This window comes from Ovis aries, chromosome 17 (genome assembly GCF_016772045.2).
Source record: "Ovis aries strain OAR_USU_Benz2616 breed Rambouillet chromosome 17, ARS-UI_Ramb_v3.0, whole genome shotgun sequence".
Taxonomy (NCBI): Eukaryota; Metazoa; Chordata; class Mammalia; order Artiodactyla; family Bovidae; genus Ovis; species Ovis aries.
This window is the reverse complement of record NC_056070.1, coordinates 62712773-62727309: the sequence shown is the minus strand read 5'-3', so window position 1 is coordinate 62727309 and position 14537 is coordinate 62712773. Positions and strand designations below refer to the sequence as shown.

Sequence of the window (14537 nt, the reverse complement as noted above, 5' to 3'; positions counted from 1 at the left end):
GTCGTGTCCGTTTCTTTGCGACCCCATGGACTGTAGGCCGCCAGGCTCCTGTGTCCATGGGATTTCCCAGGCAAGAGTACTGGAGTGGGTTGCCATTCCCTTCTCGAGGGGGTCCTTTTTAATCCCTTTTATATTATAGTGGTGTGGATCTGTTCACCCCAGACTTATCCCTCCCCCGCTTTCTTCTCTGGTAACCATGTGGAGACTCGTGTTTTAGAAAAGGAGAAACAGGCGGTGTTAAAGAGGGCAGGAGCGGCTGTGCTTGATCAGTGCGCCGCCTTCCTGGGTGACCACTTCCTTTCTGGACGCAGTGGCAGGCAGGAGGAGAGGCAGCAGCCCCAGCGGGCAGTTCTGTCCAGGTCGAAGGTTGCCTGGTTAACCACAGGGCTCCCCAGTTTCCCATGCAGCTGTTCAGGGCCAGGGGCACAGCAGTTCTTATCCTGTGCATTCTCGGCAAGTTTAGACCAGCCTTGTCCAGGGCAGCTGTGTGCGGCCAACGCCACCCCCCAACACACACACACACGCGCGCGTGCGCGCGGTGCACAGCACCCCGCTGGGCTGAGTGCGCAATGCGAGATCCCGTGGTCCTGGCTTGGGCTGTCCCCTCCTCCACCGTGGGTGGCCCTTCTCCTTGGCCCCCTCAGAATAAGAAAGCGTTCTCTGCAAACCGCAGAACCTAGCATCCTATGGAATGAGTGATAGAAATGGTCTCCCTGAACCATCACCCCCAAAAGAGACAGTCTCTAACTTCCAAACAAAATTCTGGAATACTGTGGTGTGAGGACATTTGGGGCCTTCCTGTGTGATGTTTCAGGGCGTTACAGTTGGCGCCTGCTCTTGTCACCTGTCCTGGCTCTGCTGGGTTGGGTTCCCAGAGCCCCAGATGTCTCCTCCACTAAAATCCAAACCAGGGCTGAGATGGATCCTCCCCCCGATTCATCTTCTGATGTCACCAGCTGGGCGTGATCGAGGGAGGCCAGCCTCGCCAAGCCAAGCAGAGCCCTGGGACCCTGTCTGTTTCATGATCTCCGGGGCACAGACGTCCCTGATCAATTCTCCTGTGAGACCTGTTATCTGCTTGGCTCCCTGCCTCCGCTCTGGGGTTTCTTGCTGGTGGACTACAGGGTCTTCTCCCCTCCATCCTCCTCCTCTGTTCCTTGATGCCCCTACATGTGAGCCCTTCCAGCGAGACTGACAGGCCACAGAGGTCCCTCCCTCCCTGAGAAGGACCCTCAGCAAAGTCTCTCCCTCCTTTTTCACTCTCGCGGTTTCGCAGTGTGACTCTGGCTAGCCAGCGCTGTGAGGACTGCGGCCTCCGTCCGCTCCCTCCCCATCCAGGAAGAGGCTGGTTTCCCAGCGCAGAGAGTGGGCAAGGATCTGGGCTTCCAGGGAAATCTGCCCTGTCCTCCTAGGGGTGGTGGCTGAAGGCATCTCTCCTCTGTACATCAGCGATGCTGGAGGGACTGGGACAAGGTCGGGGGCCCCTCCCTTCCTAGGGAGGAGCCAACACGCATTCAGCTGGCCCGAGAATTTTGTCTTGCCCCAAACCAAGTAGATGGCTTTCAAACTGGTGAGACTGGGAAAACCAGGGCTGGATGGCATAGAGACTTCTAGGGAAACGAAAGTGTCATTGAGGTCACGTGGGGGCCAGTTGGCCCTGGCTCTTTCTTGGCCCATCTGCCCCTTTGTCTTTGCTCTTGACTTTCTCAGAGAGTGGTTCCAACTGTGCTCTGCAGCGTCACACCCTCCAGATGACACTCATGGCAGATAAGGATCAGGAGCTGCCCATCCTTCTTCCGGAGGTTGCTGCCTGGGGTTCTGAGCCCCTCCCAGCCCTTTCTCGCCCTCAAGAAATCGTGTTGGGACACACGTGGGTGAGGCCAACGTTGGCGAACCCGCTGTCAGTGTATTCTCAAAAAGTAACAGCAAAGAAAGTAGCAAGTGTCCGCCATCTGTGGTCCTGAGCTACAGACAGGTGGTGGCACGCCTCAGGCTGATCGATCCCACATCACGCGCGAGATTCTTTGTCCCTCTTTTAGTTGGCTGTTTGGTGCCTTCAGAGGAGCCCTGCCTGCCTGCCTGTCTCCCGATGATTCTCCTGCTTCCTCTCCCTGCTTCTGGTGGAGGCTGGGGAGCCTCTGAGCTCTCTGAGCCCCGGGCCCCTCCCTTTGTCCAGATAGAAAAGGGTGGAGGTCAGCGCCTGCCCCTGGGGTAGCCCCATCTTGGGTCATGATGTTCCAGTGGGCTAGTGGGCATGGGACAGTGGTGGTGGTGGGGGCAGCGCTCTTGCAAATAGACACCCCCCAAGCCCCCAGACAGCAGGTTAGAACAGGGAGCTCCCTGTGCCACACCGAGGAGGGAGAGACAAGAAGGGAGGCCCAGAGCACGGGCTCCCAGCAGTGGTGGGGGTGGAGGGGCACCTCAGTGGCCAGGCTTCTTGGATGGCTTCAAGGGCACTGGAGACGGGGGCTTCGGAGAGTGGTGACAGGCAGAAGGAGGGACAGCTGCCCGCGCTGTTCCCCTCACAGTGGGGTGTTACCGAAAGACTCAGGGTGAGCTCTGTGGCCAGGCAGAGCTGTCCCCGTGGGGGTGGCGACTCCGCCAGGCTGCCGGGTGCACTCCTCAGGTGTCTCCGAGCCTCCTTGTCCCATTCCGTAAAATGGGGGCAGCGCCCTCTGCCCGTGTCCGGGGGCGTGCACCCCCCCCATCTGAGCTTCCTTCAGGTCACACAGCCTTGGCTTTGGGTCCCCTCGGGGCACTTGGCAGGGCTTTGAGCCTCGGTGGCAGGGGAAGGGCCGCCCTGCCCTGGGCTCCTCCAGTTGTCCCAGTTCCAGGTTCAAAGTCACAGGGCTTTCAGCCCGCAGTGGCCTGGGGGCGGGGCCGCGAAGCTTTGAAGCTTCTCCACCAGGGCCTCTGTCTTCGCCCGGGAGTGAGTCGGAGGCTCCTGGGCTCAGCTGATGTTCTCCGAGGAGGACTTGGAATGAACCCGAGGCACGGAGGGATGAGGTCAGTGGTTTTGCTCGGCAAGGAGGCCCGAGTCAGTGACAGACCTGTCACAGCTCCCGGGATTCCTGGCCGCAGTACCCGGCTCCCCTCGTTCTCAGGGTGGGGCCGTGGGTTTCTTTCCTGAGTCTCCTCCTGTCCCAGAGAACCCAGGAGGTTCTCCCCCTGCGGTGGCTTTCGTATACTCATTGATTTCATTGATTCCTTACCCTGCACTTTGTGAGGTGTCTGAGCAGCTAAAACCCAGAATTGCCACTGGGAGCAGGCTGAGAGCACTGTGGATTTGAACGTGCCCCTCTGCTGCCCCTCTGTACTTGGAGGCCCGCTCTGTCCACTGAGCCACACTGCCATGTGGGCTGGGATGCCAGGAGGGGGCTTCAGAGAGCTGTGTGGTCAGCAGCTCTGCTCCCAGCACCCTGTGGGCAGCCACGTCTATGGTTTGGACAGGATGACTCCGCGGGCTGCTTAAATGTCTCCTGAGCCCTCACCACGAGCACGTGCAGAAGGGTGCTTTGACACCTCAGTTTTTAATCTCATGGTTCATTGGCATCGGACTCCATAAAAGTAGCCTTTCTAGCAGTTTAATTTATATTTTGATCGCACAGGGTCTTCATTGCTGTGTGCACAGACTTTCTCTGGTTGCGTGAGCGGGGGCAGCTCTTGGTTGCGGCGCGTGGGCTGCTTGTGGCGGTGGCGTCTCTCGTTGCGGAGCACGGGCTCTGGGCGCATGGGCTTCAGCAGTTGCAGCACGTGGGCTCAGTAACCGTGCCATGAGGGCTTAGTTGCTCCAAGGCACGTGGAATCTTCTCGGCCCGGGGGTTGAACCCATGTCCTCTGCATCGGCAGGTGGATTCCTGTCCATTGTACAGTAGCCCTTTAATTCAAGGCAGTCGTCTCAGTTTCTTGCTCCTGAGTCAGTTTGATCCTGAGAGGGTGTTCTGGGTTTACCCCCAGCTGACTACTGTGCCTCTGGCCTCCACATGCCCCCTGGGGGTATGGACATCCCTGTGGGTGGTGGGGGTGGGGGTATATGTTCAGTATTGTGAATAAAGGCACATAGATGGGGAGAGGGACGAGGGGGCCCAGTTTGGCTGCAGAGGCAGGTGGCGGTGAGCAGGCCGAGGACGAGGTAAAGGCTGATCGGGACTGTATTCTAAGAGGCTCAAGGCCAGAATGCCAGCCCTGGGGGTTCCAATCTCACCCCGCAGGCAGAGAGGGTCGTCAGTGGCTGGGCATCGTGAGTCCCCCTTGCTTGACACATACTCAGTCACCACCCGAGAGGCTCACGAAGGGCCTCGTGCTGTGGATCTGTGGCGCAGAAAGGTTCCTGCCCTCAGAGGGCGAGCTGTCTAGTGGATGCACACGCAAGGGTGGGATTATCAAGAAGTTCATGTGCTGGCCTCTTCTGCAAGGGTTAGAGTCGGGGAATGCAGGGCAGGGGGCTGCCGGCGGGTTTGAGAAGGGGCTGAGGATTCATTCGGTTGCCAGTCTTAAGTGATTGGCTTCCTGTGATAAAAAGAAAGGGAGGCAAGTAAAAGGACGAGGGGGGCTTCCTTAGTGGTCCAGTGGTTAAGAATCTGCATTCCAATGCAGGAGGCATGGGTTCTAGCCCTGGTCAGGGAACTACTATCCTACATGCCCTGAGTTGCAGCCAAAAAGTGGGGAAAAAAAAGAAAGGGGAGAGGCCCAATGAAGGAAGAACTGATGGTGCTTGATAGTGACATGTGGGGAGCTGGGAAAGGACCCACAAGCTATCACAGGTGCTACGGAAGAACAGGGAAAGGCTGGGAAGTGGCCCAGCTTCCAGAGATGGGGAAGCAGGGACTTGTGCTTCCCCATGAGCCGCCATGAGCCGCGTTTGTCAGTCAGAACTTGACTTAGCTAGAGTGGGTAACTGGTGCTACGAAATCCACAAACATCGGGAAAAGGCTGCAGCTCGTTCCTGGAACACAGGCAAACTTCTGAACTTTCTGCTTGGGTCTCTGTAGGGCGGATGACTCACTGCAGAGCCCCTCCTAAGCTCTGTTGATGATCAGCAGGGGTGGGAGGCCCCCGGAGCCGCCCTGCTCTGCAGCAGCCCGACTTGCCTTGAAGAGCCCAGATTGCAGGCGTGGATGGCCTGTGAAATAGCTGAGAAAAACCCCAGCCTCTGAGCTTCCAGGGTCCGAGGCTGTCTGTTTCACTAGTTGTGTGTAAATCCACATGTCACCCTTTGAAGAAACTGCAGGGTGGGCCTGGAGTTGGACCCTAGATGTGACTTTAGAAAAGTCCAGAGTCTCCGGGTCACCTGAGGAGGTGGATGAAATCTGACCAATGAAATTCGTCCACGGGGTTGGGCCCCTCTGGAGGAGGGCGGGGCCAGCTGATGCTGGACTCAGAGATGAGTTATTTACAACAGGAACGAGACTTGGCCGTCCGGGCAGCCTGGACCTGCTGCTGTGCCCGTTGTGGGTGGTGGAGATGTGCAGTGTGTACCTGGGCGGCCTCGCCACCTGTTGCTACTCAGCCTGCTGGAGCCCCCTCAGAGGGCTGGGTCCCGGGGCGGGGGGCGCCCTGCTTGGGTGCCTGGTGCAGACGGGGCCTGGCTCGGTTGGCTTCTGCCTGGAGCTTGGGGTGGCCCCTGGGCGGCCTTTGCGCCTTTATTCTCTCGTGTCCCTGATTACCTGTGCTCTGTGAGCTTGGGCGCCACCCAGGCACCCAGTCGAGAGTCGGCCTGCCTGCCAGCGCACTCGTTGTATCAGTCCCTGCAAGGAAGGGCAGGCGGGAGATTGTCCTCCGAGGCAGGTGGGAAGCCCAGGGAAGAGCCGCCTTCTCCACAGGGCCGCCTCCCACCTCTCGGGGCAGCAGCCTGGAAGACTCCGGCCTACTCCCCTGGTTTCCTGTGTGTCACCCCCAGCCCGCCCTTCCTTCAGGGCCGAGAGGAAAATGCCAGTTCCTGTTGAGTGAGGCATGAGTCAGCGGAGGGGAGGGGTAGCTGAGTCTTCATAACCTCCAGGCACAGCTATTAAATATTTAAATGACACTCCAGTATTGATCGTTTCTCCTCCTGGCCCCTTAGGGAGCACAGTTTCCCTGTCTGGGATTCAGATAATAGCAGTATCTTGGATTTAGACAAACTCCGAAGAGCTCCAGGAAAGTTCTCTATATAAATCTCACCCGAGATTATATCGTCTCCTCCTCCTCGGAGCTTGCAACCTGGCGTGGGAGCCAATTGAGTCTGCTTATTTTAGGCACCTGGCAGGCTGGGCCCACTGCTTTCTCTGGCTCATGGCTCCTCCATCTTCTTCCTCCTCACCGTCCTGTGTCTTTCAACCCTTCATGCTAGCTGCCGGGGATAGGGCACCCAGAGCTTAATTTCTTGGAGAGGAGACGTTGGTTGACAAAAAGCCAGAACCCAGATCGGCAGGGGAAGGTGCCTCCGAGAGACCGAGTTCCTAGTCAGGTCCTAGCCCAGGCTTGCCGGGGCTGGGTGGTGCAGAGCGGACCTGGCTGAAATGGTCGGACTGGCCCTTCCTAGTCCCAGATCTGCCTGTCCTCCCAGGACAGTTATCAGGATAAATATACCCAGCTCCCCATTCCTGGGGAGTTACTCAGCAAGCAAAAGTGTCCCGCCACCATGGATTAGATTACCTCTGCCCCTACTGCTCATGTGCTCAGGGCTGGGGGAAGGGAGGGGAGACCCGCCCTCCCGCCGCTAGCCTTCCTAATCTGGAAGTCTCAGCAGAGGGGGCCGAGAGATGAGACCATCCCCATGGAGGGGAGCTGGCCCTGTTGTTCATGCGCCCCTTTCCTTAAGCAGGGCCGAGCCCCACTCCCTGCTTGCATCCTGAGCTCGGGCAGCTTCTTCTTAGACCCTCGAGGTGACTGAGGCTACCCCGGTGGTCAGCAGGGCGGAAACCTCTTGCCCAGTATTCTGAGCCCAGCAGGGTGGGCAGGCCAGAAGGCCGGGCCTCTCCAGGTCTAGCGGGGAAGGGACTTGCTGTCTGTGTGAGAGGTTGGGTCTCACCATAAATGGCGGGGAGGGACGGCTGGCCCTGGGCCACTGGGACAGCCTGTACCGGAGCTCTCAGGGCAGGATCCGCTCCACCCTCCCTCGGCTTCTCAGCTTCTAAGGAGACACCTGCCTGGGCTGTGGAAGCTGAGTTAAAGTGGCCTGCAGAAAGAAGGTGGGTGAGCCCAGCCTTGGAAAGATCTTGTTCCTGTTGAGAATACAATGCACGTCAAGGTGGGGTCTTTCTGGTGGCCAAAGGACCCCAGCTCTTTCAAGTCGGCCTAGCGTTGGTGGGCGGGGCCTAGCTAGGGGGTGGCCTGTGAACTCTCAGATGCGATGATGCTCCCGTGAACCTGCCCCAATTCGGAGACCCGCTGGGGTGGCTTCTCCAGTCGTGACTTTGTTCCCCCCCCCCGCCGAGCGGTGCCCCTCAACTGCAGATCCGAGAGTGCGGCACCCTTGGCCTTCAGGAGTGGGCCAGGGTGGGAAGCACTCTTCTCCTTCCCATCCGGGCCTAACCATCCCTGTGGGCGGGAACCGAGAGTGTGTGTGTGTATCCGCCTGCCTGTCTGCCCATCCAGAGACTGTGCTAAAGCGGGCACTGTATATCCACTCCTGTAGTCCTTATTCCTGTGAGTCAGATGGTGAAATTCCCATTGGACAGACAAGAAAACGGAGGCACAGGAGCAGTTAAGCAGCTTGGCCTGGCCGAGCAACTCGGCCATGGAGCAGAGTCTGTGTGACTCAGAACCATCCCCTGTGTGAATTCTAACATCTAAAGTCCTCAGAGCCTAGGACGGGGGGAAATGACATTGTGCTGGGCTCCCCCGACCCTGCCTCCACCCCCGCCCCCACCATGAGGGATCACGGCTGGCCTTTTATCTCACTCTCTCTGGCGTCCGGCCAGCTCTAGGCCTCTGATCTTGATAGTCGTTATCACATTCTAAGAAGTGGCCAGGCTTGGGTAGGAGGAAGGCAGGCTTGTGAAAGAGGCCTGGCTTGTCTTTAGATTCCAGCTGGGGGTGGAGGTGGTTAATGGCTTCTCTTTAACTTCTTATTGAGTCAGCCCAGGCCCTGGGAGCTGCAGCCTGGGGGAGAGATCCCCTATGTTGGGGGCATCAGGGGGTCCTCCCACCCCAGAGTCCCCCTCCCCTCATCCCCACGTGTCTGAGCTGGTTTGGGAATGTGAGTGGCCCTGGAATGCAGGCAGACCGGCCCCTGGGTCTCCTCCCTCCCAGGGCAGAGAGCCTGGACACCTGAGTGTTAACCCCCTCAGGGCGGCAGACCTAGCGGCTCCCACTCTGTCCTGAGGATTGTGCTCAGCCGATGGTTACTGCAGCCAGCTCGGAGAAGGGCCTGTCACCTTGGCCTGGCTCTGGTGCACTGTGCCCACCCAGATACCTCCCTACACCTGGGCAGCTCCAGCCGAAGCCACCACCTCTCTGAACTGCTGCTTAGGTGCAGCCACCGGACTCTGGAAGCCAGGGCTTGTGCCTGTCTCTCTTGGGTTCCCGCGGGCTCTTGTGGCACTTTTGAGTCTCGCCTTCAAGTGATATATGTGCTTGCAGACTTGGCACCCGGGCCCTGTTGTGCTCTTCCTTGCAGCCTGCTCCATCCTTCCAGCTTAGTTAGGCCTTTCTGGCACTGAAACTTCCCCGGTGTGCCCGCCTGTGGCCAGTCAGGGGCTCCGGGGTCTTCCCCTGGCTCTAAAATTCCGTGATTGCGGCGCGGTATAGCAGCGGCAGCATAGCAGCAGCAGCAGCATACCTTTGGTTACTCCCGGCCGTGGAGAGCCAATGGGCGAATAGCGCCCCCTGGTGGCAGTAGAGGATGGTGCCCACCCTTCCGCCGCCAGGCGCCGCTGGCTGGCCTTTGCCTCTGGTGGGCTGGAGATTTAGCGTTAACACCCTCCACCCACAGTGTGAAAAGGAGAGACTCAGAGACCTTGTACACCTGTACCCAGAGACCCTCTCCTTGGATGGAAGTGCCAGAGCCTGCATCAGCTGATCCTCGAGGCAAAGCGCCTGCAGAATCTGGGGTGGTTTCCTCCAGAAGGGGACTGGAAAGCCCCTGAGAGATCTCCTTCCCCAGGGTGACCGGGGCCCTCCTGGTGGCTCTGACTTGTCCCAGAGTGCTCAGGCCTGGACCCAGAAGCTTAGTGGAGTTTGAGGCCTTCCTAGGCCCGAACTGCTTCAGATGCTGCCTCTGTGTGGATGAAAGGCAGCCTGCGAACACATGGGAGGGAGGGTGTCTTCTTGGACACCCTCTCCGGGGCATATGTTAAGCAGTCTCTGAGCCTGCCCCTAGGGGATCCAGAGCTGGCGCCAGGCAGTAACTCTAGCTGAAAACTGGGGACCCCCCCCCCAGCTCAGACACCTTGGGGCGCTGCCTGAAGGCGGACTCCATTGTCCCGTCCTCCACCTGCCTCCTCTGTTTATTCAGGCAAGGGAGGAGTTTGCTGAGCCTGCAAGAAGACTTTGGCTCGGCACCCTTGTGCAGCCTCAGGGGAGATAGCAGCCCCAGAAACACAAAGTAGAGGCCAGCGAGTACCCCCCACGCCTCCTATGTTCCCTGATCTTCCTTGAGGTGCCTGTGGGGGGTTTGGTGGAATCCGCAGCCAGACGCGTCCCTGGACAATGATGGGGCCCTTCTCTCTGACATCCAGATGTTTCACTTTGAGTGTTACTTTATTACTTTGCTCTTCTCTCTTCAAGGTCGCCCTTTTCTTGTCCTGCCCAGATCCTACCCAGAGAGGACTTAGGAGGAGGAGTCAGCACTTGGCACCCTCACCTGGCCTCCTTGGAGGAAAATCTTTTTTTTTTCTCCTGAATTTCTGAAGCAGATGACACGTGATGTTTGCAGCCCCCTCCCATGTCCTGTATCATCTGCTCTCCCTTGTAAACCTCGAACCAGTGCTGTTAGGTGGGGGCCAGGCGATCTGCACTGTGGCCATGGGCAGGGTGGACAGAGGCGCTGGGACTGACCTCAGGTCTGGCTCGACTCCACAGCATTTGCTCTTCTCCATCCCCCGGGACTGCACCTTCCAGCCCACAGAGGTAGCTGCGTTGAAAAGAGCCTGTTTAAATCATAAACCAATCAGCCAGACTCGGAGTCAGCTCATGAACGAGGCGGGGGAAGGCGTTTGGTGCAGGGGCGGCAGTGTCCCTAGCTCAAAAGCTTTGACAGGGAAGGTTCACCATCTGTCTTTGATTGAGTGGAGCCCGAGAGACCGCGTTCAGGTCAGAGCAGCGTCCCTTCGGTCAGCAGCGTCCCTTCGGCGCGGGCGTGTGCCTCTAGCTCTCTGAGCCTCAGTTTTGCCATCCACACTAGTGGTGTTGTAAGGAGCGAAAGCGGTGACCCAGATGGCCCTCCTAGTGCGCGGTGGGCCTTCAAGCATGGCAGCTGCTCCCGTTACCCTTACTGGACTTGCACTTGTTGCCAGCTCTGGGGGGCTGGCTCTGTTTGTGGTGGAGAAAGAGGACCCCCATCCCCCTGCTGGCTTGGGCCCAGAGGAAGCCAGGGACGCCTTATGGAGCCAAGGCAGCAGGTGTGGCCCTGGAGAGGCCACTGGGATTGGCCCTGGAGGCTAGTTCCTTTTCCTCTGTTACCTAGACACACACTGACTCCCTCTAGTTCCGGTTGCTACAGACAGGAAGTCAGATGTCTTCCAAAGGACCTGGAGGGGGAGGGGGACCTGCAGGACCTGACCTTCCTTGGAACAAGCTTCTGATCAGCGGGGCTAGGAGCCTGGGGTAGGTGGGGCCAGGCCAGCCTTGGGTGTTGGAGATCAGGGCAGGCAGCTGGGAGGTGGTGTGGGCCCGCAGACCCGGGCCCTGGGTGAGGCCCCTGCTTCCTTCTCACTGCCTCTGAGCAGGGGTAGGGTTTGGAGACTGGGTCACCAGGAAGGACCAGACTGGCAGCCCTGGAGCTTGGGCCCCGTCATTCAGGAAGCTGTGCCGTTTAAACCCGGCATCGTCTTGTGATCACTGCAGCCTCTTGCGGGGCAGATTTTTGTTTTTTTTGGGGGGGCCTCCGAGGAGTCATTCCTGTGACGCACTGGACTTTGTTATGGTGGCAGCGGTGGGGGAGGGGGGCAGTCCTATCACCTCTTGAAGTTGGTTTCCCGTCTGTAAAGGGAGGGTGGGAATTCCAGCCTCGTTAGGAGGGTTAACGGAGACCATGGATGCAGTGTGCTGAGCACCAGGCCCGTTACTAGTAAAGGGCCATGAGCCGGCCATTGCTTTCCGAGGAGGGTTATCACCAGGCCCCGACCCCAATGGGTCAGCACTGGGGTGAGAGTGAGCTGGTGGTGAGCACAGGGCAGGGCATGAATAAGGGCATGGCATGTTGGGCCAGGCTGGGGCAGCTGAGGGTCTCAGGAGGGGAGGGTCAGCAATTCCTGACCCCACCCCCTCCCCCAGCTGTACCTTTCTTGTCTGAGGACTGGGGAGATGCAGAGGCCCCCTCCCCCCGTTGGTTGCCTGGTGCCTGGGTAATGGAAGCTCGCACTCAAGGCCGATCCAGCTCCCTAGCTGCTGTTCAAAGCAGAGTAGTGGGGCCCTGGAGCCTCTGGGGCCAGGCTGCCTGCCAGGCTTCAGCAGAAACAGCCTACAGAGCAGTCCTGCCTGCCCCTCTGCCGAGGGGGTAGGGAGCGGCATGCCAGCCTTGTCCTGGCCCCCACCTCCCTGGTAGCCCCAAGACTCGGGAGGAGCTTGGAGCCCGAAGTTCGGCTTCTACCTGGTCAATAAGGCAGGTACCACCCCTCCAGCCTGTGGGCTGAGCTGGCTGAAGCTCCTGGGCATTAAGTGCGGACCTGGCCCCTCCCTGTGACGTGGGGCCCCTCCCACCTGCTCTGTCTGCCTTGCCCTGCGGAGTCAGGCAGGCGTTTCTGACTCCTAGCCAGCCAGCCGCACAGCCCTGTCGGGGAGGGAGCACTGGTACCCAGCTCCCAGAGGTAGGAGAGCCCCGGGGGGTGGCCCTGGAGCCCCCAGAGCGCCTCCTCCTTGGCCAGGAGCCGAGCTCTGGGCGCTGACCTAGCCAGGCTGGTCTGGGCTAGCACCTTCCTGCCCTGGGGCTGGTCTTTTCTCCCATGGGTGGGGCCAGCGCTCAGAAGTTGCTCGTTAACTCTCAGGTGCAGGCCCGGAGGGTGCTGGCCCTGGAGGCTAGTTCCCAGGACCCCTCTCCCTCACCCACTCCCCGCCCGCTCTCTGCAGACGCCCTGCTGGCGGACCTGGAGTCCACAACCTCTCACATCTCCAAGCGGCCCGTGTTCTTGTCTGAGGAGACCCCCTACTCCTACCCGACTGGGAACCACACGTACCAGGAGATCGCTGTACCCGCCGTCCCACCGCCCCCATCCAGCGAGGCCCTCAACGGCACGGTTCTCGACCCCTTAGACCCCTGGCCACCCAGCACCTCCCGATTCACCCACCAGCAGGTAAGGTAGGGGATGGGGAGGGCTCAGAAGTCAGCTTCGGGGCCAGTGGAGCGGGTCTGGCAGGGGCTCCGGGAGCCCAGGAAGTTGGGGGGCGGTGCGCACAGAGGCAGGAAGCGTCTGGCCCTCCCCACCCAATGCCACGTGAAGGGACAGTGACCAACTGTTAATCACCTGTCTCCTGGCCAGAGTGTGGAAACTCCCTGGTGAGGCTGGCCGTGAGCGGGAGGCTCCTGGGGGTGATTCGGGCTGTTCCTTCTCCACCCACCCTGCCCCCTGGGGAGGCCCTGAGCACCGTCCTCCCCACAGCCTCAGTCCTCATCCCCCGTGTACGGCTCCAGTGCCAAGACTTCCAGTGCCTCCAACCCCCAGGACGGCGGCGGGCTCCCGTGTCCCCGAGCCGGCGAGGAAGACCACGTGTACAGGTGCCAGCCCCTCCCCCTGCCCGTGGATTCCACACACGCTGGGCTGAGTCAGCCAGCCGAGCCTGGGCCAGGGCGCTGGAGGGGGGTGGGGGTTCCTCCTTGGGTCCTCGGGTTATTGTGGAAGGCCTGGTGTGGCCTTATCTGCCGTCCCCATGCAGCCACTGGGCGGGGTGTCACACTGCCCTGCATGGAGGAAGTTTCAGGAACTGAAGCAACGCTTCCTTTCTCCTCTTGCCACATCCCTTCCCCACGTTCTGTCCTTGGGCTGCTGGAGACTCGGATTCCCCACACCTCCCCCACCTGGTTCTCCTGGAGGATTTGGGGAGCTTCTCTCACCGCAGCCTTCCCTTTACCTCTTGAAGTTTCCCCAACAAGCAGAAGTCAGCCGAGCCTTCACCCACCGTCATGAGCTCCTCCTTGGGCAGCAACCTCTCCGAGCTCGACCGCCTGCTGCTGGAGCTGAACGCTGTGCAGCATAACCCCCCGGGTTTCCCTGCAGGTAGGACTGGGCCGGGGGTCCCCCCCACCAACCCTGCTCCAAGTGCCACTGGTGTTCTCGGGTCCCCGTGGGGCTCAGGGCTAAGTGGCTCTTCTCTTTCCTTTTCCCAAGATGAGGCCAACTCCAGCCCACCGCTGCCAGGGGCACTGAGCACCCACTACGGCGTCCCAGAGAATAACAGCCTGCTGGGGAGCAAAGCTGGACCGCTGACCAAAGAGAAGCCCAAGCGGAACGGTGGCCGGGGCCTGGAGGACTTGCGGCCCAGCGTGGAGAACCTCTTGGATGAGCTGGAGAGCTCTGTGCCCAGTCCCGTGTGAGTCTCCATGGGGCTTTCCCGGGCCAGGGAGGGTCTCGGTCTCGACCAGCCCATCCTGTGCTCATCCTTGGTGTCACCCCTGCCCCCTGAAGTCCCTGCTGTTTGCCGGGCCCTGCACCAGGCTCTGGGGGACGGCAGTGAGTCACGTGGATACAGGCCGGCCTTTATCGAGCCACTGTCCCTCAGGGAAGACAGATGCTGGGCATGCCGGGGGCACCCCAGCCCAGTGGCTGTCAGTGCAGGCTTTTTATTTGTTTCTAGCTACACGCGTGGCTTGTGGGATCTTAGTTCCCGGACCAGGGCTGGAACCCGTGGCAGTCCCCCAGCGTAGGCTTCGGAGCCATGCAGTCGGGGCCACATCTTGGCTCTGCACTTACGGAGTGTCATCTTTCAAGCCTTCATTTTCCCATCTGTATAAGGGAGTAAGGGGAAGTGAGGTTGTGGGGATGAGACCACACACCTCAGTGGGCTGAGACCTGGTAAGACCCTTAGAACACATGCACCGAGTCCATGTGATAAGCACCTCCCCAGGGTCAGCTCTTCTCGGTGTTTCCGCATGGCTGGAACAGCCTCGCATGTGCGTCTAGTGTCTGGAGGCCACACAGGATGCCAGGGCTTGTTGTACAGGCAGGCTTGAGCTTGGGCTTCTGGGAAAGGTGCCATGTGAGCTGTCTTCTCCTCTCCCTCTTAAGCTCAGCTTGGTGCTCTGTCCCCCTGGCGGACAGCAGCCCCCCCGCTCCCACCAGTGACGTGTCCCCAGGAGAGACTGGGAGCTGGTGGGCTTCCCTGGGGTTGGGTGGCGGCGGGACGCTGGTGTCGGAGCTGAAGTGTTGACCCTCCCCTGGGGAAGGGAGGGCCATGCTGGGGGC

General features: G+C 59.9%; 1 protein-coding gene across 5 annotated transcripts in view; it reads left to right on the top strand.

Moving 5' to 3' along the window:
* The window catches only part of PXN (paxillin), a 42985-nt gene that overhangs the window by 18592 nt on the left and 9856 nt on the right, over positions 1-14537 (top strand). For all 5 annotated transcript variants that reach the window (XM_042234073.2, XM_027956614.3, XM_042234072.2 and 2 more), the window contains exons 2-5: positions 12208-12431; positions 12738-12853; positions 13216-13352; positions 13464-13665. In XM_042234073.2, the coding sequence (XP_042090007.1) occupies positions 12208-12431; positions 12738-12853; positions 13216-13352; positions 13464-13665 (679 nt within the window). The remainder of the gene's footprint in view (positions 1-12207; positions 12432-12737; positions 12854-13215; positions 13353-13463; positions 13666-14537) is intronic.